Source organism: Podarcis bocagei, assembly GCF_964188305.1.
Source record: "Podarcis bocagei genome assembly, chromosome: 10".
NCBI classification, from domain to species: Eukaryota; Metazoa; Chordata; class Lepidosauria; order Squamata; family Lacertidae; genus Podarcis; species Podarcis bocagei.
In genome coordinates this window covers 19755676-19777575 of record NC_138135.1, presented here as the reverse complement: position 1 = coordinate 19777575, position 21900 = coordinate 19755676, and the positions used below count along the sequence as shown (strand labels likewise).

Here is a 21900-nt window from a genome sequence, read left to right as displayed (position 1 = left end):
CTGCCAGATAAATCCAAAATATCCTACTAGCTAAGCCATTAGCTGAGGTGCAAATGACATTCAAGCTGAAAAGCCTCTTCCTACCTGTCTCCGGATGCCTGTGGACTGTGCGGGGGCATTCTCCTCAAATTTGGCCAGCAGCTGTGTTGCCATGGACTTCACTTTATTCTGATTCCCAATGGCGGCATCAATTCTCCTCTCTGTCAGGGCGCTCACCAGAGTGGGCCTCTCTTCTCGGTAGCTTCGGGAAGAGTCCTCCTGGCAAATTGAAATGGATTATACACTAATGGATTCCCTTTCCAGAGCCACTTTCCGCATATCTCCAATTCTGTGCATCACTCCTAATTTTCAAAACACATCTTCCTTCTTGCCAGTTTACCCTGCTCACAATATGCCCATCTACCTGCTAAATTGCTCCTGCTATGAGAATGTGCAGTGAAATTAAGATGAACAGAAGGAAGGGGCCATAGCTCAGTGATACAGCACAATCTTTGCATGCAGGAGGTCCCCAGGTTGAATCTCCATCTTCGAGCTGAAAGATGGGGAAGACATTTGCCTGAGGTCCCGAGAGTTCCAAAATTTCAGTAAAGCTAACATGAACTTGCCCATCTGAGCTAACTGACTCTCTCCCTGCACGCCATAGCATTAAGAGGAATTCAAGGAGAAAAATCCCATTGCTCAAGATTACAAATGCTAATGTACTGTACATCTCTCAATCAGGATGCACTGCATATCTTCATATATTCCTGAAAGCTCACCTCCAAACATATCAAAGCAACACTGCTCAGGTTTAGCTGGAAACATCTTGCAGTAAGCAAAACAGTGACCATAATCAGAGCATTTTGTCTTCAAAACAATTACACCTCTCTGACAGTTTGGGTGGATGATTTGGTTTTACAAAAACCTGACAGGGGGCATGTTTCTGAGCTGAAGTAGGAGGCAGGGTCACATGACTGAATCCCCTCCCTTGCACATGGAAAATTGAACAGTTGCTTTTGGGAGGAACATTCTGTGAAGAGGAAGGCAAAACGGAGAACAAAACAAAACAGACTACTCTCTTACTTACATCTTCTGACTGGCTTGTCTTCCTCCTCTTTCCTGCACCATCCAGGTCCTTCTCCTTTTTATCCTGGGCAGAGAAAGGGGAAAAAACATTGAGCCCATATTTTCTCAGCCTATAATAATGCCTATAATAAATCTACTTTGCATTTTAAGTGAAAGTCATACCTAACCTCCTCATCTAAAATAAGCAGGTGCCTGAATAGCTGATGGCATATCCTAGGGGTACGTTTTAGCTCTGTGTAACCTGAATTACAAGTGATTTGGGGAAGGTTCCCATGTTTCCAAGTTAGATGACACCATCAACAAAGCATCTCAAGGTGGATCAGGGTGTCCCTGAACTGGGCATAAACATAAGCACTCTTTCTACAAATTTATTCCCAAAGCAACTGTGCTTACCTTTGGTGTCCGTTTCCGAGAAATGCTCTGGCCCAATTTGCTGAAGAAGGAGATTGGAGATTTAGCAGTAGCAATTAATGCAGCTTTTTCTTCTGCATTCAGTTCCAGGTTATCTGTGAGCAGAAACAAATATGATTAGTTGAGACATAGCAAAATCTGAGACTAAACACCCTAAGGAGAGTTCCATTTCTTCTCATATATGAGCATTAGTATTCCATATCCTTCTTTTTCTCTCTGCCCTCTCACTTTTCCTTTGCTTGCACTTTATGCCACGAAACACCCAAATCAATATTCTATTCAATCTCTTTTCCATTCTAGAAAAGGACTGACCATTTAAGATATTTTTGCTTAAAGTTGTTCAGAACTCCTTTTAGGAGAGGCATACAACCTGTCTGCTTTCTCTGTTCCATCAGAAATATTCCCAGATAGGAGGAGAAGGTATGTGTCTTCATCTCCACTTCAGGGATAGATTACAACATTGCTGCTGGATCCTTACCTGTGAAGCTGGAGCTTCAGGAAGCAGCAAACACCCCAAATGCCTTCCTAGGCATTACAATTTTTAAATATTTGTGGCATTTGTAATACAATTAAAAACGCACAATGAATCAATACATTAACAACTGTGTGTAGCTGTAGATTGCCCACCACGAATGAGTCAATGGCCCCTGAAAGAAAGAAAAAATCCCCAGCTTGGCATACAGTGTTCAAGAACTATTTCTAGCAGATATATCCTAGTTTTCTTACCACCAGAAGGAAGGGAGTCCTTGAACATTTCGTAGAACTGGGTGAGATACATGACCATGGACAGCTTGTCTGGTTCACCAACTGATGCCATATCTTTGCCAGTCATGATGGGAGAGATCCCAAACTCTTTCTCAGCAACGTCAAATGCCAGCTGGTTATTCTTCTCTACATTATGTTCATCTAGAGAGTCAAAGTCTCTGGAGGGAAGAAAATGTGTTGCCTAAAGGTTAATTTCTCTATACCCACTAATCATTAAAGGTAAAGGGACCCCTGACCATTAGGTCCAGTCGTGGCCGACTCTGGGGTTGCGGCGCTCATCTCACTTTATTGGCCAAGGGAGCCGGCGTACAGCTTCCGGGTCATGTGGCCAGCATGACTAAGCCGCTTCTGGCAAACCAGAGCAGCACACAGAAACGCCGTTTACCTTCCCGCCAGAGCAGTACCTATTTATCTACTTGCACTTTGACGTGCTTTCGAACTGCTAGGTGGGCAGGAGCAGGAGCAATGGGAGCTCACCCCGTTGCGGGGATTCGAACTGCCGACCCATTAGGAAACTACAAAATCCTCCCACTAGCAGCCTCCAGATCTTATCTCATTATCCCCTCTCATTTCTATGGAGGACGAGGCTATCAACAGCTACTGGCCATGAGGGCTATGCTTGGCCTCCATAGCTGGAAGCAGTTTCCTTCTGGAGGGGAGTGATCTTTGCTCATTTCATGCTTGCAGGCTTCCCCCTTGCATCTGGTTGGCCATTATGAGAAGAGAATGCCAATTATATGGGTCATTGGCCTCATCCATCAATTCTTACTCCTCTCCCGACCCCCACACCATTCGGACCATCTAGCGTCAGGATGCCCTCTTCAACTTAACATTCAGTTTCTTACATGAGGTCAGGGCGATATCGGTGGATAATGGCACACAGCGCTAGGCCACTCTTCCAAGACATTGTAAGATCTGTTACGTTTACGCCGGCATATCCGTCTGTCTGCCTCTGACACCAGCCCAGGAGTTTGCTAGAGCGAGCCACCGACTCTAAATACAAACACACACATATGCAACTGTTGTTCCAGGTGCTCAGCACTGTTGTCCAGAATAAATAGATAAAAAGCGTCCTGATGAAGTAAAAAGGAATATATCCTTCTGCCACACACACACACACACACACACAAAACTTCAAATAACATTTTCCATTATCATGCCTGTACACAAAAGTTAAATAATACAGCTTGTGTTTATCAAAGACTGTGAGTTGTCAAAGGGACTTTGAAGTCACTAAGGGACATTGAACACGGCTTTAAATAAAACATCCAGGCAATACTCTTCTAAAATGTATCATCTGACAACCTGACTTCTGATTGCCACTGACATAGACTGTGGTTTTGAAACTCACGAGAGGGGAGAGAAGAAAGTGCCACAAAAGGAATGGGGAAGACTGGGGGCTTACCATTCCGCGACAACTTTGGTGTCCTGGAGTTCACCAAATTCTCTATTTCCAGGTGAATGTCTTTCAAGTCTCCTGTATCATACAAATGACGTACCTGTACCAGTTCAAAAAGATTTGCTTATTATCTCAAGCTTCAAAGAAGAATGCAAAAAAGTTAAGCATTTGTTGAATGACACAGGTGCAAGTGAACTATGTAAGTATCTGCAGAATAGTCACTCTCATGACAACAGGGATGAGTACCCTGTGGCCTTCCAAATACTGGATTCCAACTTCAGCCCCAGCCAGAAAATCAAGAGATGCAGACTAAAAACATCTGAAGGGCCACAGCTTCACCACCCTAATTTTAAATTAATTTTAAAGCTTCTGTCTTGTAGCCATTACTTTCATGTTGTATATTGATTTTGTTTTATACTAGCTTTGTATTTTGTTCTTCTCCGCAATCCAAAAAAGCAATAATATAAATATGTAAAATAAATGAAACTAAGTTACAAAGTTAGGATAACGTTGGACAATGGATTTCTGCCTGCTCCACTCATCCTGTCTGTTGATTAATGATATCCAGATAGACAGATAAAATCTACTGTATTTTTCACTCTATAAGACGCACCCGACCATAAGATGCACCTAGTTTTTAGAGGAGGAAAACAAGAAAGCAACGCAAAGCTTTGCGTGGCTATCCCTGCTCTTCCCAACAATTCCTCTTAGATCTGACTCAAGGTACAGTACACAGACAAGAAGAGATAAAGACAGCCACATCAAGGAGACACGGGACTCAAAGTGCATTTAAGCACACTGGAAGAGCCCAGGATTAAAGCAGTTACCTGGGCTGGTCGCAGGAAGTTGACATTGATGTTTGGATACCGTGTGACAGGGTCAATGCAGTACTGGCTAAAGTTTTTGCTCACATTCTCAGGGGTGGTCTGAGGCAATAATCTATAGATGCTCTCCCTAGGAGAAAGAAGACAATGGCATTAGTACCGGTGACGTAAAAGAGTGTCTTCAATGACATAAAACGTTGCCCAGTCAACACCTTTTCCAGCAGCCATCACTGAACAAAATTATTTCACCCCACTTAGCAATTGTTTGTCTTTGCCATCTATGGCAAACGGTTATCCTTTGTTGCTGCTTAGGACAATATCTAATTGCCCCATGCACATGTGAAAAGCTATAACTGTGGCACTCTGTTCATTTTAACTGATTTGTAAATGCAATGTCCTTTCTGTAAATATTTCAAGGCACTCTGTCATTTAACTGATTATATTTAGGTTTCAAGCAATCCCTTATGACACGGTTGGCCTGAGCCCAGAAACTCAAGACTCACTTTTTCCATTCAATTAAAAAAACCAGAAATATTTACCTCGTTTTAAGTAGGATAGTAGAAAAGCAGCCGACGTTTCTGATTTACCTAAGCTGTGTTTGCCTGGCCACAAGTATGTGGAAAGCCTTCAACAGATGCACCTATTCGCTGGAGCCTTGCCATGCAGTAACAAACAAAACAAAGCAAAACCCAACTACCTGATGAACTTCACCCTGCCATGCAATATTTGGGGCCTGTGTAATGCCTGAGCATTTTTGGAATGCTAGGAGGAGCCGACTGATGAGTAATGGCTACATTCAAAGGCAGTTGGAAAAATCAGTTAGGAGAGTGAGTTGAGGGAATTAAGAGTGAGGGTGAGCAGTGACAGCTTATGAGAAGGTTAGACAGAGAATAAAGGAATTAGTGATTAGCACGATAACATCTGTTTAATTTGTTACAATTTCTCTTGTCTCTCCCGTGTGTATGCAGTAAACTTCTACCACAACCGTTGCCTGTGCCAGGGCATGACACCAGACGTTAACAATGCTGTTATGCAACGGGAATGAAATGTGACTCAGAAAAGAACAATTTTGAACTCAGAAGAACAATTTTCATCTTAATTACATTGCTGCTTGGCTTCAAAGCCTTTTAAGGTAGGTAGGCCCAGAAGTGCTCGTTTGTCAACTGATCTGTCCTTAGAATACTGGGAGAAGCTGGCAGAAGATGAGTCTGGACCTCAATCTTATATTTACTAATTACACTTGAATTAGTGTTCTCCTTCTTAGTTCTTCCCACTATCCCCACGTGAAAGGTTGCATCTCATAAAGGACATCCTTCCTGCAAGTTGCTTGGATAAATTTTTACAATGTCCCTGTTCATGGCTCCTCATGTGTTATTCACTCAGGAAATGAGGACTAGTGATTAGAGCACCAATATCAGACGTGGGATGAAATCCCTATATTCTCCAAGACTGCAATTCTAAACACACTTAACCCCAGAGCAAGTGTCAGGGTACTCACCAGGGCTTATTTCTGAGCAGACACGCACAGGACTGCAGTGAGAGTCCAACTGGACAGGTGTCTCTCTCTCTCTCCATCTAATCTCTCTTGTAAAACCATTGCAAGTGTACATAAAGTAATCCCACTTAAAAAACCCCTGTGTTGCTTGCAGGAAGACAATGGTATGGAAACTGCTCCACATGACCATTAAATCTGATTCTGCACACAAAGAGAAACTTCCTAATGTGTCTGGGTGGAATTACACAAATTCAGCAGATAAACACACAAAGAAAAGCACAGCAAAAAAGAGTGGGGAAACTGAAATGCAATCGGACAAAAAGGGTGCAGAATTAAGGTTGGTTCGTGCTTGCATAAAAAAATCACATGATTTCTGCAGGTATATGAAGGAGCCACAGACACTTCCATATTATGGCCCAGTTTGCACGTCACATTGAACCCTAATTTAAAACAAACTGTGGTTTGATGTGAACAAGCAGCATGCTAGTTCGCAATACTCAAAAGTTCCCTGAATGCTTCCCCTCTACTAACTCCTGCTGCTGCACAGGTGAAACAAACCAGAGACCAGCTTGCCATATCATCCGAATGAGGGCTCAGAGTTTGCTTGTTGGAAACAAGCCATGAGTCGTAAACCAAGAACTAAACTTGACTACTGCTTGTGGCCTGTTTTGGGGAAAACAAGTCCGTGTTTGGGATACACAACAAGCCACACTCTGGCTTATTTCATTTGCAGTACAGTAGCTGCAGGGAATTTCAGTTTAAGGTGACATGTGAACCAGGCCACTCTCTCATCTGGAGAGAATTCACGTTTGTTCTCTACCCCCCACCACCAAACACACAGAAATTTCTTTACCTCTCTGCAAGAACCTCCAAAGGACTTGTTCCCAGAGACCAGCTTCGTACCATCCAGGCAGAATCCATGGCGGCAAGGAAGCCCCTGGCAATTCCAGTTCCCATTGGCCAGAATGGCTAGAAGCAACCACAAAGAAGCAATGGAGGAGGGGGGGAGGAAGAAGAAGAGAATAAGTTCCCTAAGAAAACTGGGGAAGCTGACATATTGCAATGCTGCCTTAAGACCCAGACTCCCTCCAAGCCTCTGTAGGAGCAACATCTAACAATTTCAATGCACCCTTATCCCGAGCTGCCACAGTAGCTTTCCAAAGCCAGATATGCCATTTAAGTCAATTACAGACTGCTAATTGCTGTTTGCTACCCAATTACAGGCTCTATAAACCATGCTTCTTTTCAAGTCATAGCAGAGCAATTGGGGGATGGGAGCACTTCCAGCAGTTTCTCATCTGGTCTCTTTTGCATGTTGCGTTTTTCAAGTAACAAGGACACTCCTGCAAGTCACACCCATGTCTGGATGTGCATATATATATGTAAGACCTACAACAACACTCCACTACATCCATGTGAAGCCAGAGGCACGAGAGCTGCATAAGAAGCAACACTAGCATGCATCAAAATGTTCTGAACTGTGAGAAGGCTCGCCTCCTTTTATCATGCAAGTTATTTTTAAAATTTATTCAGTATAGGTTTGTTTAATTGATGTGGATTCTGGAGAAAAAGCAGTGTGTTGATAGAGAGCAATTAATATTCCGCCCCTATTCAAATGAACTAGATAGTGATGGAAGTTGCCTTTTGATAGTCCTCCACACATTTACAGGAAAAAAAGGAATTATTCTTTATGCACAGTCCCCTGCCCCACAAGATCACATGGTGGTATTCAACACTAGTCCTACACAGTAGACCCACCAAAGTTAATGGACATGTCTAAGTTAGCATCATTAATTTCAATGGGTCTGCTCTGAGTTGGATTTTCTCCAGTGGTGTCACACAGCTGATGGTGCTGCCTCCCTTCCTCTGTCAGTGGAAAGGAGGCGAGCAACTTTCTGTGATTTCCCCTCCTGCCTACAGCCTCTGCATCCCAAAGTTGCTTTGGAGGGTTCCCAAACTCTCTGAAGCAGATACAGAGCATCAGCTATGCAACACTGTTTGAAATAACCCATTGTTTTCAAATTCTGTTTTTCTCCACCCATTTATTTTTTCCTCCAGATTATTTTTTCTGCTCTGTACAGTGGTAATCCCCCTCAACAAACACAGAAACAACTACATATTTGATTGTACGGTCTTGAGGGCAAGGACTTCTTTTTCTGTTGCAAAGTGCTGTGCGCATCAGTGATATTACATTAATAATACAAAATGTTGTTTCCCTGAGCATCTGTGATGGGAAAGGACATAAAAACAAAGCTGTTTGAAACAAGAAACAACCCATGTAAAAGAACAAACCTCTAACAGACTGTCCCCAACCAATGCCACTAGCAACTGGTGGCCATTTACTTCTCGAACCATGGCTGCATTCTCTGAGGCATACATGCATGTGAAGTCAAACATGGCCACATCAGGCTGCCCATAGTGGTTGATAGCGAAGTCCAGCGATGGCAGTTGCTGATTGGTTGAGAAGTCAGCTGCTTCCCTGGCATAATTGAGCAAAGCTTCCTGATCCACATTCTCCCGCGAAAGAAGGAGCTCTGTATCTGCATAGTCCTGCAAGACCAAAAAAGAGAGAGAAAGAATCAGGGATTGTGCAATGCTCTGAGGGCATATAAGGCAACCCTAGCACTGAAACCAACCAGGCCTGGCATCACCAGCTAGCTGCCTAGACAGCAAGCCCCCTAAGCCCCCACTTCTAAGTTGTTCCAACTTCCTCAGGAGGAGAGCCAAGCATAACAATCAGACTTTGTTCAAGAATTGTGCAGGTGGACAAGTTTGCAGCACAGTGTGCCAATATTCAAGGTGAACTTTGGTACATCAGTGAAATGGATGAACCTTTCCATTGCAGATGTCCTGGGCCTCTGCCATCAGCCAGGAGAATAAAGATCACAGGGAAGATGCTCCCCTGGCCTTCTAGGAAGAACATCATGGCAAGGCAGAGATCAACCTGGCCACTTTGGTTGACCAAGGACCAGAAGGGAACTTGCTCTACCCGTCCCTGCCAAAAACAACACTTGTAAGAGCTTCATAACTCAACAAGTAGTAGTGCCCAAGTTCGTATTTCCCCCCTTTCCCCACAATCTTGTGTTATGTGCTTTAGACTGTAAGCCTGAGAACTGGGACCATCTTATTGATTGCTGTAAGCCACTCTGGGAAGATGTCAGCTGAAAATCAGATAAAAAATACTTTAAATAAAAGAACGGGAAGGAATACTTATTTTCAGCTCCATAGCATCTTATTCACACAATAATATGTACTAAGACATCTGCTCAATCCATATTCTGGTGGTTAAAAAACAACCCTTTGCTGCCACACTTTATCTCAAATAGCAAAGATGTATTTTTCGTGGATAGATGTTTATGCACAAACCAGCAGCTCCCAGCAGCTCATTTACTGAGTCAGTTCTGTTACACAGTGGTGAAACAAATATGTCAGAACACAAGAGCAAACTCTGCCACTACTGAGAATTAAAGATACCGATCATGCTTGTCTTTCAAGATTACTCAAGGTCATATTTATATAAGGTGAAATTAGCTCTTGAATTTTGGTGACTGCTTCTGGGGGCACTTGGACCACTTGCATTATTTGTCAGTTTCCCATTTAATAATCTAATGGCCTCTTTGCTTTAAATTGACGCTATCAATAATCTGAGTCAAACCCTGTCCTAGAAGATTGATATGACAGCCAACAGCAAGTCAGCAGAATAGTTAGCAAACTTTAAAGTGCTTGAATGATGGTGCTGCACTCCACACAGTGTACAAAGGTTTCAAAGAGACTTAACAGCACACTCACATGCAATATTACTCCTTTTTCCAGTAAGCTCTGCTTTTTGGCAGTCATAACAAAGTAGTGGGTGTCGTCTTTGTAGTAGACAATGTTCTCCAGATCAATGCCTAAGTTGGAAGAAAAACAGACACAGAATCAAGCAGTGGAGGGGTAAATACAAGAGCATGTGGCAGAATGCAGAATGTATTGCAAGGGGCCCTCCCGGTGATCTCATAGAATCATAGAGTTGGAATAGACCACAAGGGCCATCGAGTCCAACCCCCTGCCAAGCAGGAAACACCATCAGAGCACTCCTGACATATGGTTGTCAAGCCTCTGCTTAAAGACCTTACATGTCCTTGTAAGATGGTCTAAGGAAGACACCTATAGGGAAAAACCAGTCCCAGACTACAAGATGCTCCCCATGCTACAACAAGGTGCCCAATAAGAAAAGGAAAAAGGCTTCTTCCTGGAGCTGGTGCTAAAATTGGGGTATAACTGGGGTATAAGAACAGCACAATGCCTGGAAAAGGGAAGGCGAGTGATGCCATTACACAGATCTAGTTGATACGGACCCCTGAATGCCTCATTTTCAAAACTCTAATGGCCCAAGATGCAAACTTCTACCAAGCAGACTGCAAGGCATATGATGCTTTTGATCCAAACAGACAGGGCTTTTTCCCCCCTAGAAAAATAGGTGCCGGTACTGACCATGAAGTTGTTACACATAGTGCCACACTTTTTAACAACAACAACAGCTGTGCCGGTATTGCGTACCCTTGAGTATCCCCTAAACCCCCACTGCAAACAGATGTAGCCCATAACTTGCAAGTTGTTAAGTGAAGAAGTAGTCTTGCATGAATGGCCTTTCCGGAAGCCTTGGCAACACGGAACCAAACAGTGAAAAGGGTCCCACAAGACAACACGAAGCAGAGACCCACTTTAAATGTACATACAGTGCTGTGGGGGTTTCTGCAGTTGCCATAGCTGTTTCCATACTAAAAATTTTAAAAATGGTCCAGTCGCACCTTAGAGACCAACTAAGTTTGTTCTGGGTATTAGCTTTCGTGTGCATGCAAACTTCTTCAGATACACTGAAACAGAAGTCACCAGATCCTTATATAGTGGGAGGGTGGGGTGGGGTTTTTCTCAGAAGGGTAGTAGGAGATTGGTGATTGGCTCAAGGGGCATGGTAAACCTGTTGACGACTGTTAACGACTACAATTAGTCCTACAGGAAAAAGCAAGGGACAGTATGCAGATGACCAAAAATAGCTTTAGCATGTGTAATGAGACAAGAATCCAGTATCTCTATTCAGACCAGGTCTTTCCATAGTTTTCAGTTTAGTAATAAGTTGTAATAATTTGTAATTGAGCAAGTTTCCATACTGGGAGAGAACACCTGAAGTGTTCCATCAAGTGGGTAGCTGCGATGCTACATGCAGGTAACATAGCTCCCAAGTGGCTGAACATCACCGCTGTAGTTACTTAACCATTATGGCCCCACATAGAGTGTATCAAAATCGAAACGAGATTGTCATGAGAATCAAGCATAATGAAAACATACCATAGGAATCCACTGTTGTTTCACCCTTTAACAGGCAGAGAACATAAGCCAAGACTCAGAAACCAGGCTATCTGCTCTATAAACTGGGCAACTGAAACAATCCCACGTGTTCCTTGTGACATCACGAATGGCGAGCAGCCATCCTCCAAGTAGTACAAAGAAATCGTGAAAAGTGAAGAGATCAAATATGCATATTGAAAATGCCTCTTTTTTGTCTCTGGACTACTTCTACAAACCTGTAGCTTCTCGTAGATCCTGGAAGAATTTCTGGTTGAATATAAAGGCCACACCACTGATCTCTTCAACTTTGGCTTCCGCTGTTGTATTGCGGTTGATGAAGTTTGCCGTAATGGCAATCGCCAGCTTGCCACGGAATTCTTTTCGTCGAAACCCTAAAGAAGAGATAAGGGACAACAACAAAGGTCTCACTGCGACAACAAAAGTGCCAATTAAATAGGCTCAGGGGTGTCTTGATAATGGAAGTGTTGACAATGGAAGGGAGGCCTGAGGGTGATCTAGTCCAGCCCCCTGCAATGTAGGAATCTCAACTAAAGCACCTACTATGTAATGTATGTCCTCAAAGTTGCTTCCTATGTTACTTTCCCCCACTATAGTTGCAGACAATGTAGTAACTTAGTAGTAGTAACTTAACTAAGTAGTAACTTAGTACAGTGGGAATACCGTGAACAAGCAAGGGGGTCATCTGCCCGCATGAGGAGGAGGACGTTTCCACTCCCCATCTTCCCTCTATCTCTGACTGGGTGCAAATGTGAAATAAAACTCTCTTCTCGTGGCTTATTACAATGTATGATACACCTTGTTGCATCACCAGTGTGATTAAGAGGTAACTTGATCAAAGTAGCCAAGCTGTGCTTCTGCTACAACAGGCGAAAATCACAGAGGCATCTTACAGATTAACAAATTTATGGTGGCAGGAACATTGGTTGGCAGGGGCTTCCTTAGGTCAAATCCCCCCCCCAAAAAAAAAAATGTCAAGGGGAGTGAAAGTATATTTTTCAGCAGTTTGACTGGTTAGGAGCTGCTGAGTATGAAAATGCTCCACCAGAGCATAAACAAGGCAAGCCGGATGGTCTAGGTCTAGCAACTTAGCACACATGAACACACAACACTTCCTTATACTGAATCAAACCAGTAGTCCATGTAGCCAATGCCATCTACTCAGACTGAAAACAGCTCTTAAGAGATGTCAAGAGAAGAGATATTTTTCATTCCTGCTACTTAAACACAATCTGGCATCTTCTGCATAGGGCCGGCCCTCTCATTAGGTAGAATGAGGCAGCTATCTAAGGCAGATGATTTTGGGGTGACATGAAAGGGCAGCAAATTGTTCATCACTTAATGTGTCATTATTGTACAGTGGTACCTCGGGTTACATACACTTCAGGTTACATGCACTTCAGGTTACAGACTCCGCTAAGCCAGAAATAGTGCTTCAGGTTAAGAACTTTGCTTCAGGATAAGAACAGAAATTGTGCTCTGGCAGTGTGACGGCAGCAGAGGCTCTGTTAGCTAAAGTGGTGCTTCAGGTTAAGAACAGTTTCAGGTTAAGAACGGACCTCTGGAACGAATTAAGTACTTAACCCGAGGTACCACTGTAGTGGGACGCGGGTGGCGCTGTGGGTAAAAGCCTCAGTGCCTAGGACTTGCCGATCGAAAGGTCAGCGGTTCAAATCCCCATGGTGGGGTGAGCTCCCGTCGCTCGGTCCCAGCGCCTGCCAACCTAGCAGTTCGAAAGCACCCCCGGGTGCAAGTAGATAAATAGGGACCGCTTACTAGCGGGAAGGTAAACGGCGTTCCGTGTGCTGCGCTGGCTCGCCGGATGCAGCTTGTCACGCTGGCCACGTGACCCGGAAGTGTCTGCAGACAGTGCTGGCTCCCGGCCTATAGAGTGAGATGAGCGCACAACCCTAGAGTCTGGCAAGACTGGCCCGGACGGGCAGGGGTACCTTTACCTACCACTGTAGCATATTTAGAAATGCTTGTGGGATTTCCTGCCTCAGGTGGCCAAGCAACTTGATTACTCTTGGGTAATATGCACCTTGTCTTGGTGGGGGTAAGCATTAGCTGCTCTGCCTCAGGAGGCAAAAGGTTTTGGACCAGCTCTGCTTCTGCATAAAAAGTGCACGTTCCATCACTCAACCATGGTCCCCACATCCAGCATAATTTATTTTAATAATGTGTCCCCCCTGGAAGACTTGCAAGACAGTGGTTGGGGGTGCATAGCTGAGCAGAAACTAGACCAGTAGCAGCTACCTTCCAATGTGTTCCTCCTTCCATCCCCTCCAATGATCACATCAAACTCGTACTCCGACACAGGATGCGTTTTCGGGTGAACTTGCGCACGCCAACCTATTCCTATGAATAAATTCTGCATGTTAATAACATTTTAGCACAATGATACCAGATAACATTTCACTGAGCCTAGCAAAACTGGTGTGGAAAGTTAATTGTGCCTTAACTTGCCTCCCCCGGGGGTTTCCCCATTACATGCATTACTGAAGCAGCCCGTGACAGACACTATGACAATGCAAGAACCAGCTCTCAGACGCCATCAGCAGAACAATACAGGCCTTCATCTTTACTCTTCCAGATCCTGCCGCTCATCCCAACTCTACTTACTCTCATTCTCCTGGTCCTCAGGAGGGTAGAGAAGCCCCTGGAATTCCACATTGACATGGATCTCAACACCCAGGATTAAGGAGACCTTCAAGAGTATCAGCTGGAGCTGACGAATACCTGCAAGACAGAGGGACAGACAATGAAAATGACAAGAAGTGCTTAACATGAAACCTGCTGATTAGCACTAACACATTACCAAGGCCTGCCACTAATGTTACCATCAATCCCCTCAAAAGAGCTTTGTAACCTAAAAATATAATCCAATAGTCAATGAAGTGACTGAAAGCAACCCTAGATGCTTCCCGGATGACTATCAGCAGCAGAACTCTAAAGATTAAAGCGTCTGGATTGCGATCAAATGAGACTGTACAAAAGAAAGTGGATAGGAAATCAGAGGTGAAGAACTATTATTTTGCTATGGTGAACTTCTTTCCTGAATGTACTCAATCTAGTATGATCTGCTATTTTACCAGGGAGACTCATTAAAACATTTCCTCTCTCATGTGGCAATAGTACCTCTCCCTACAGAGAGCAATTGGAAAAAAAACTCACCTTGTGGCAATTTATACAGCCATGCAAGTAACTATCCACTTGTTTGCTAGAGACTTGTGATTATTATCTGTCAACAAAGATAGGCTGCTGCTCTTAATGAACTTACATGTGTTATCTGTGTACAGCTACATACATTAGTTGCTGCTGTATCAATACATTAAAAAAGCAAGGACAGAAATCCTATGCAGACTTTCTTGGAAGTATGCCTGAATTAACTCAGTGGAATTTCTGAGAATACAAGTGCATGAAAGGATCTAAAGGGCTATAGAAGGAGAACTCACTATCTGGCAGGAGACATGTTGCTCCCATACCCACCAACCTCAACTCTAGCCCCCTTCCTTCCTCCACCCCAAGCCTAAATATGAGGAAGCTAATAAATATTATTGTGGTGGGCAAGTAATTTTCTATGTCAAAATTATCTGGATCACAGCCATCTCAGACACACACACCACCCTCCTCAGCCCCATCTAAGGATATATATATAATTTGTGATAACCAAGAATGGCACCACTTACTGATATGGTCGATGGCTCCTGCACAGAATTTGCCATAGAATTTTTTGGCGCCAAGGCCCCGCAAGTCATGTATGGTAAATGGCCACAGATGCAGAACATTGTTGCGGGAGAAGGCATCACGCTTTTCTATCACCACCACCTTTGCTCCTAGAAAGGATAGGTCAATGGCTGTTCGAAGGCCGCAGGGTCCAGCCCCAATGATGAGACACTGCAAGAGAGAAAACAGTTTTACATGTCGTTGTATAAAGACGATTTCAAAATTGAAACAAGTCTGGATGGGGGGCGGGGTGGGGGGGAGGTTTATATGGCCTTAGTTCACTGAAATGCAACAAAAACCAGGAAGACGTTGAAAGATACTCAAGTGCACTTTCTACAGTTCTGGCTATAGGACAATCACCACAATTTCAGTGGAAATACACAGGAGTGACACAAAACCAGCCTTCCTCATCAGGAATCACTTCAGATTTGTGTCAGGCGACGTCAAGTTTTCAGTCTCTTCCTAATATGAAATGGTTCCGCAGAACCAAATCAGGTTAACTGCATGGCGGTATGTCTTAGAAAATACACACAAACCAGCTTACAGTTTTCCAGAGCAGCTTTTGTCTACACAGGATTCAGCAAAAGCAGTGCTTGGATTCCCTACGCATAATAGTTCCTCCACTTCAGCATTTGACTCCACTATCATAATATTTGGACAGGGGCATGACTCAGGGGTGGAGCATGCACTCTGCGTGCAGAAGGCCACAAATTCAATCCCTGCCACCTCTAATCAAAACTAAATCATGTTCTGAGTAAGACCTCTACCAAAGTTCTGCTCAAATCGCAGAACAAGTTCACTTACTAATTCCCCTCCATTCCCAAATCAGATTTATTAAAACACCATTAAATGTACACCCCACTTTTCCTCTAGGTGCTCAAGCTGGTGTGTACACACACAATCCCTTCACTTTATCCTCATAACAACCCCTGAGAAGTAGGGGAAGCGCACTTTGTGAGCTTAATGGCTGAGTGGGGATTCAAAACTGGGTTTCCCAGTTGCAGCCAAACACCAAGCCAGGCATCCCCAACCTGCAGCCCTCCAGATGTTTTGGCCTACAACTCCCATGATCCCTAGCTAACAGGACCAGTGGTCAGGGATGATGGGAATTATAGTCCAAAACATCTGGAGGGCTGAAGGTTGGGGGTGCCTACACTAAGCTGCTGCTATAGTTCCTGACACCATCAAGAAGCCACAGTAACTTCCATGAACAGCCACTCTGGAATCCATGCCCACATTCTGAGCTGTGTTTGGTGCCCCTGCAGAGATTCTATGCCATCTTCATTCCCTACTGTGCTATTTTCTATTTGCAGCAAATTTTTCATAAAGGGTAGTATTAAGAAATGTGATCTGTGCATGCAATCTGAAATGGTACAATTGCCTCAAAGGTCTACCTCCTCTTTCAGCTGCATATGCAGACTAAGTGGGTTACCCACTGTAAGTCCCTCTGTCCTCACCTAGCTCACAGTGTTGCAAAAATGATACGAAACAAAACAAACAAACCAGCAAAACCAGAACACCCACATGTTCATCCCCAGGACCTTTGGAGGAAGAGCAGAATACAAATGAATATTCACACAAGTAACAACTGAGTGCTGGTGACTGTTGGAATCCTGTCACTGGCATAGCAAATGGGGAAATCACTCAGAAGCTACAATGGGAATTCTTGCCTACTCCAAGAATTATATTAGGAAGCGATATCACTAAGCCACCAAACAGCCAGGACAGAAAAGATAAGGTCAAAGCCAGGGTAGCAAAGATGAAGCACAGGCAGCGTTAACAAGAGATGGAGGCTGCAAAGCACACGGTGAACAGTGTTGATCTTTGGGAACATGCCGTTTCTGCAGATGAAACAGCCCAACTAAACACAGCTGCCAGCAGCTTCCCAGCCTTACATCATACTGCTAAATACAAGTTTTAAGTAGATTATTTATTGGTGGTATCTGTTTGTTTTGAAAAACCACCAAGGGTTAGCAGGCGATTAGCTGACAAAATCGGGACTTTTAGAACAGGGTGATCAGCAATTTTAAGAAACTAACTGGAAATTTAAATAGATTGTAACTGAAGTTTATACTTTTCATAAATAAAATCTGGTCATTTGAACTTGAAGAGTTTTTCATGAGGATCAGAATCAGTTTTTTATATCAGGCAGGTGCCTTCACTATACTCTCTGCAGCACCTGCTAAAGGCATTCTTATTTAGAAAAGCCTACCCAGGTGTTTTAAAAGTCTGTATGAGTTCTAATTTGCTTTAGTCTATTGTATTGCAGTTTTAATTTTCTGCAGGTTTTAAATGATGGTTGTAATTTTTTAGTGATAATGTTTTAGGAGGAGATTCCTAAGACTTCCACACAAAGCAACAAGTAATCTTGCTTAAACATGTAGTATAACCGTACCAGCTGCAGCACTCTGTGTAGCCCAGCTGCACATTGCCCTGAGATTATTGTTCATTTTAGCAGGGATAAACAGCAAGAGCCACATGGAAAATACTAGCCAACATCACAGGATCATCTATATGTAACTGCATACAGCTAAAGGCCATTTTCATATATACTGTACAGGTAAACCTAATGCAACCCTGCTTGTCAATGCCCACCTTCGTGTTGGCGCATACTTTCCCCTTCTTGTAGTCCTTGTGGCAGCCTCTCTTATCCAACTTGGCCCAAAGGGCTTTGGCTTTCCAGTAATTAAGCTTGGACTTGAGCTTGTGGTAGAAAGTACGATAGTCTTTGGGCTTCAGCTCTAGAAAATCACAGAGCTCCTGGAAGGCTTTGAGAGTCCCTTTGCAGGTCGAGGCCTGGACAAATCGGTCAAAGAGGACATGGGCCTGGTTCATCTTCTCATTACTCCTTTCCTCCATGCTTCCAGCTGAGCCGCTGGCCCTCCGTGGCGCATTGGCAGCTGCCCCCTTCCAGTCTGCCTGCCTTCTTGTCAGCTATTTCACTCATCAACAGTCGCTTGTTTTAATCCACATACATCATTAACCTAGAAAAGCAAAAGACAGGTCAGTGAATCCACACAAACATATGTCAATGGCATGTAAAAAGTGGTGCAGCTTATGCCAGTTCACATAGATCTGCTTAACTCTGTCCAATGCAGAGAGCTTCATGGAGCTGAACAACCACTGAGGCCCCATTCCTGATGGTTAGAAATTCTGCTCAACATGCTGCCCCATCCTGGGTTTCACGAAGCATTGTCCACCCAACTTTTCAAGCCTATCTTCAAAACCATAAAGGTTTAACTATAATCCTCTGCACTCACAGTCAAACGGCATTCCCTAACCCTCTCAATTACTCTGAAAGGGTGGAAAGGTTTAACACTTTCTATGTAAACAAGGGTGAAAAGCAAAAGGGGTCTTGGGGGTCAAGTGCCCAAGCTCCACTGTCCCTTGTTGCTATTTCTGTTGCCTTCCAGTCTTCTGGAAGGAGACTGAATCAGAAAGCCTTTTGTATCCATGGAGGCTCCTCAGTATCAGGAAGTTTTTAATCTGTGAGGTTTTATTATGTTTTTATATGTGCTGGAAGCCACCCAGAGTGGCTGGGGAAATCCAGTCAGGTGAGCAGGGTATAAACATCATCATCATCATCATCATCATCATCATTATTATTATTATTACTAGTTATACAGCCCCAAAACAGAAACCTAATTTCCAAAGAATGGGAGGGTATAATTAACTTTGGCTTCCTGGCTTGTTTCTCCACTCATGTGAAGAGAGAAACAAAGCAGGGGCAAATGAACCAAGTACAGAAGAAAGCTTGCTCATATTCTGTTTCAATATCATGCAAATTCAGCTTAGGAGTGAAAATTGGAACAGTTTTCCTACAAGGATCTATAAGTGAGCTCATAGTTAATTTCCCTATCAAGGGAACATCTGGTTAAGAATCATCGGACTCTATAAAGCAAATGCTGGAGACAGAGCCCATGGGGTCGGCTTTGTCCTGTCCAGGGCCCCAAATGGCTCTGATGTGGGCAAGTTTGCCATTGAGGTCTACCCTGCAAAATGGCTCCGAAATAAAACAATGTGCAATAATAGTTACACGATAAAAAGGTAAAGGTAAAGGACCCCTGACAGTTAAGTCCAGTTGCAGACGACTCTGGGGTTGCGGCGCAAGTCATTAAAGCAATCCCATTCCCACTCCGAACTCCAAGCCCACAAAAACATTCAAAACATGTAGTATTCTTTAAGCACCTCCCCTCCCCCAGCAAAAAAGGGGTCGTTTATGCTAAAAAAAGCGGATAAACAATTAATTTTATTTGTTTCCAAGTGTTTAAGACCCAGTTAATTCCCAGTGTATCACAAGACATGATACATCCCTATGCCCTTTCAGTTTTCTATGGAACAGAGAAGACTAGTAGGCATTAAAGCAGAGATTAAAAATAAATAAATCTCATAATTGTAATGTGAAACCAACAAGCACAATGCCCCAGGAACGCAGCAGTGCTCAGATTTAATAAGACGGGAATGTTGGCACACCACTGATTTAACACTCATTCAACACAAGCTACAGCACCTGGAGAAGGACAAAGAATACACATAAAAAGAGAACTACTGAAGAGAGAACTCTTCAGGTATGTTGCCAAAACTAATACGCCATGGCCTAGTGACCCAACTACAAAGGCGGCTATGAATACACCATGTACATCATAACCCAAGAGAATTATTTGTATTTATATTTTTAAAATGTAAGAAGTGCACAGTTAAACTATGGAATTTCCTCTCACAACAAGCAGTGATGTCCACCAACTTGGAACAGGTTAAGAAGAGGATTAGACAAATTCAGAGAGATAAAGGTCAGGGGCTACTAGCCATGATTGGCTATGTTCTACCTCCACAATCAAGAGGCAGGAATGCTTCTGAATACCAGGTGCTAAAAACTGCAAGACAGGAAAGAGCTCTTGCATTTGGGTCCTCCTAGAAAAAGAAGAGTTTATAATAATAATAATAATTTTTTATTTATACCCCGCCCTCCCCAGCCAAGGCCGGGCTCAGAGCGGCTTACAAGCAATAATAAAAACAAGATGAGTGATTACAACTTAAAAACAAAAATAAAATACAACATTAAAATAATGGAACATTAAAATATTAAAATGGAGCCTCATTGCAGGAGAAGGAAAAGAAAAAAGAAAAAGGGGGCGGAGGGAATCAAATTGGCTCCAATCCAAAGGCCAGGCGGAACAACTCTGTCTTACAGGCCCTGCGGAAAGAGATCAGATCCTGCAGGGCCCTGGTCTCATGAGACAGAGCGTTCCACCAAGTTGGGGCCAGTGCTGAAAAGGCCCTGGCTCTGGTTGAAGCCAATCTAACTTCCTTAGGGCCTGGGACCACTAGGGTGTTGTTATTTATGGACCTTGAGGCTCTCCGTGGGGCATACTAGGCGAGGCGGTCCCGTAGGTACGAGGGTCCTAGGCCGTGAAGGGCTTTAAAGGTCAAAAGCAGCACCTTAAATCTGACCCTGTACTCCACCGGGAGCCAGTGCAGCTTGAAAAGCACTGGATGAATATGCTCCCATGGCAGAGACCCTGTGAGGAGCCTCGCTGCAGCATTCTGTACCCGCTGGAGTTTCTGGGACAGCTTCAAGGGCAGCCCCGCGTAGAGTGAGTTACAGTAGTCAAGCCTGGAGATGACTGTCGCATGGATCACTGTGGCCAGGTCGGGGCGGGAAAGGTAAGGGACCAACTGCTTGATGCGGCGAAGGTGGAAAAATGTCGCCTTGGCTGTTGCTGTGACTTGCGCCTCCATGGAAAGGGAGGCGTCAAGGATTACACCCAAACTCTTAACGGAAGGTAATGGCACTAATTGGGCCCCCGCAAGAGAAGGGAGTTGGTCCCTCATCCCCATGCTATCCCGACCTAGCCATAGGACCTCTGTCTTTGAAGGATTTAGTTTCAATCGGCTCCCACGAAACCATCCAGCCACAGCTTCCAAGCATCTGGTCAGTGTGTAAGGGGCCGAGTTGGTGTGGCCATCCATCAGTAGATAGAGCTGAGTGTCATCAGCATATTGATGACAGCCCAGCCCAAAGCTCCGGATAATCTGAGCAAGGGGGCGCATAAAGATGTTAAAAAGCATTGGGGAGAGAATTGCGCCCTGCGGCACTCCACACACCAAGGAGTGGTGTGACGACATTTCCCTCCCTAGTGCCACCCTCTGTCCCCGACCAGAGATAAAAGAGCACAACCAGTTACGGGCTATGCCCTGTATCGCATTTGGATTTGATATCCCGCCTTTCACTCCCCTTCAGGAGTCTCAAAGCGGCTAACAATCTCCTTTCCCTTCCTCCCCCACAACAAACACTCTGTGAGGTGAGCGGGGCTGAGAGACTTCAGAGAAGTGTGACTAGCCCAAGGGCACCCAGCAGCTGCATGTGGAGGAGCAGAGACGCGAACCCGGTTACCCAGATTACATGACTACCGCTCTTAACCACTACACCACACTGGCTCTCACAGGCATCTGGTTGGCCACTGCGGGAAGAGGATGCTGGGCTAGATGGACCACTGACCTGAACTGGCAGGCTCTTCTTATGTTCCTAAGTCCTGAAGACTGCACAGATACAACTGAACGTGAATGCAAGTCTCAGAAATCAGAAACTATGAGTAGAACTTGCAATAATCAGGGGAGAGAATGTTTTAATGCCCTTCACAGATAGTAGCAAGATTACTTATAGGCCACCCTTCACCACGTGGTCCCAAGCTAGGTTACATACTACTGAGTACAATAGCCATGTAATACATTTCATCCCTAAAAGCCTGTGCAAGGAAAGTAAATCTTCGCCCAACTTTGAACAGTGACAATGCCAGCTGCACCTGGGCATTCTACCATCTGAAAGGCACCACAGAAAAGATCTTCTCCTGAACTTGGCATTGTGGCAG

The 21900-nt window shown here is 44.1% G+C and overlaps 1 protein-coding gene across 26 annotated transcripts in view; it reads right to left on the bottom strand.

Annotated features, from left to right (window-relative positions):
• The window catches only part of MICAL3 (microtubule associated monooxygenase, calponin and LIM domain containing 3), a 186026-nt gene that overhangs the window by 95801 nt on the left and 68325 nt on the right, over positions 1–21900 (bottom strand). For 18 of the 26 annotated variants that reach the window (XM_081209717.1, XM_081209718.1, XM_081209711.1 and 15 more), the window contains exons 2-16: positions 17627–18015; positions 14995–15202; positions 13928–14044; positions 13562–13663; positions 11524–11679; positions 9749–9849; positions 8252–8509; positions 6813–6928; positions 4468–4594; positions 3647–3740; positions 3087–3234; positions 2203–2399; positions 1459–1571; positions 1067–1129; positions 86–258 (exon numbers count right to left, since the gene is read on the bottom strand). In XM_081209717.1, coding sequence (XP_081065843.1) covers positions 86–258; positions 1067–1129; positions 1459–1571; positions 2203–2399; positions 3087–3234; positions 3647–3740; positions 4468–4594; positions 6813–6928; positions 8252–8509; positions 9749–9849; positions 11524–11679; positions 13562–13663; positions 13928–14044; positions 14995–15202; positions 17627–17890 — 2237 coding nt within the window. In that variant the 5' untranslated portion in view covers positions 17891–18015. Of the gene's footprint in view, positions 1–84; positions 259–1066; positions 1130–1458; positions 1572–2202; positions 2400–3086; positions 3235–3646; positions 3741–4467; positions 4595–6812; positions 6929–8251; positions 8510–9748; positions 9850–11523; positions 11680–13561; positions 13664–13927; positions 14045–14994; positions 15203–17626; positions 18016–21900 lie in introns of all 26 variants that reach the window. The other 8 variants (XM_081209725.1, XM_081209731.1, XM_081209734.1 and 5 more) reach the window with 1 other exon arrangement.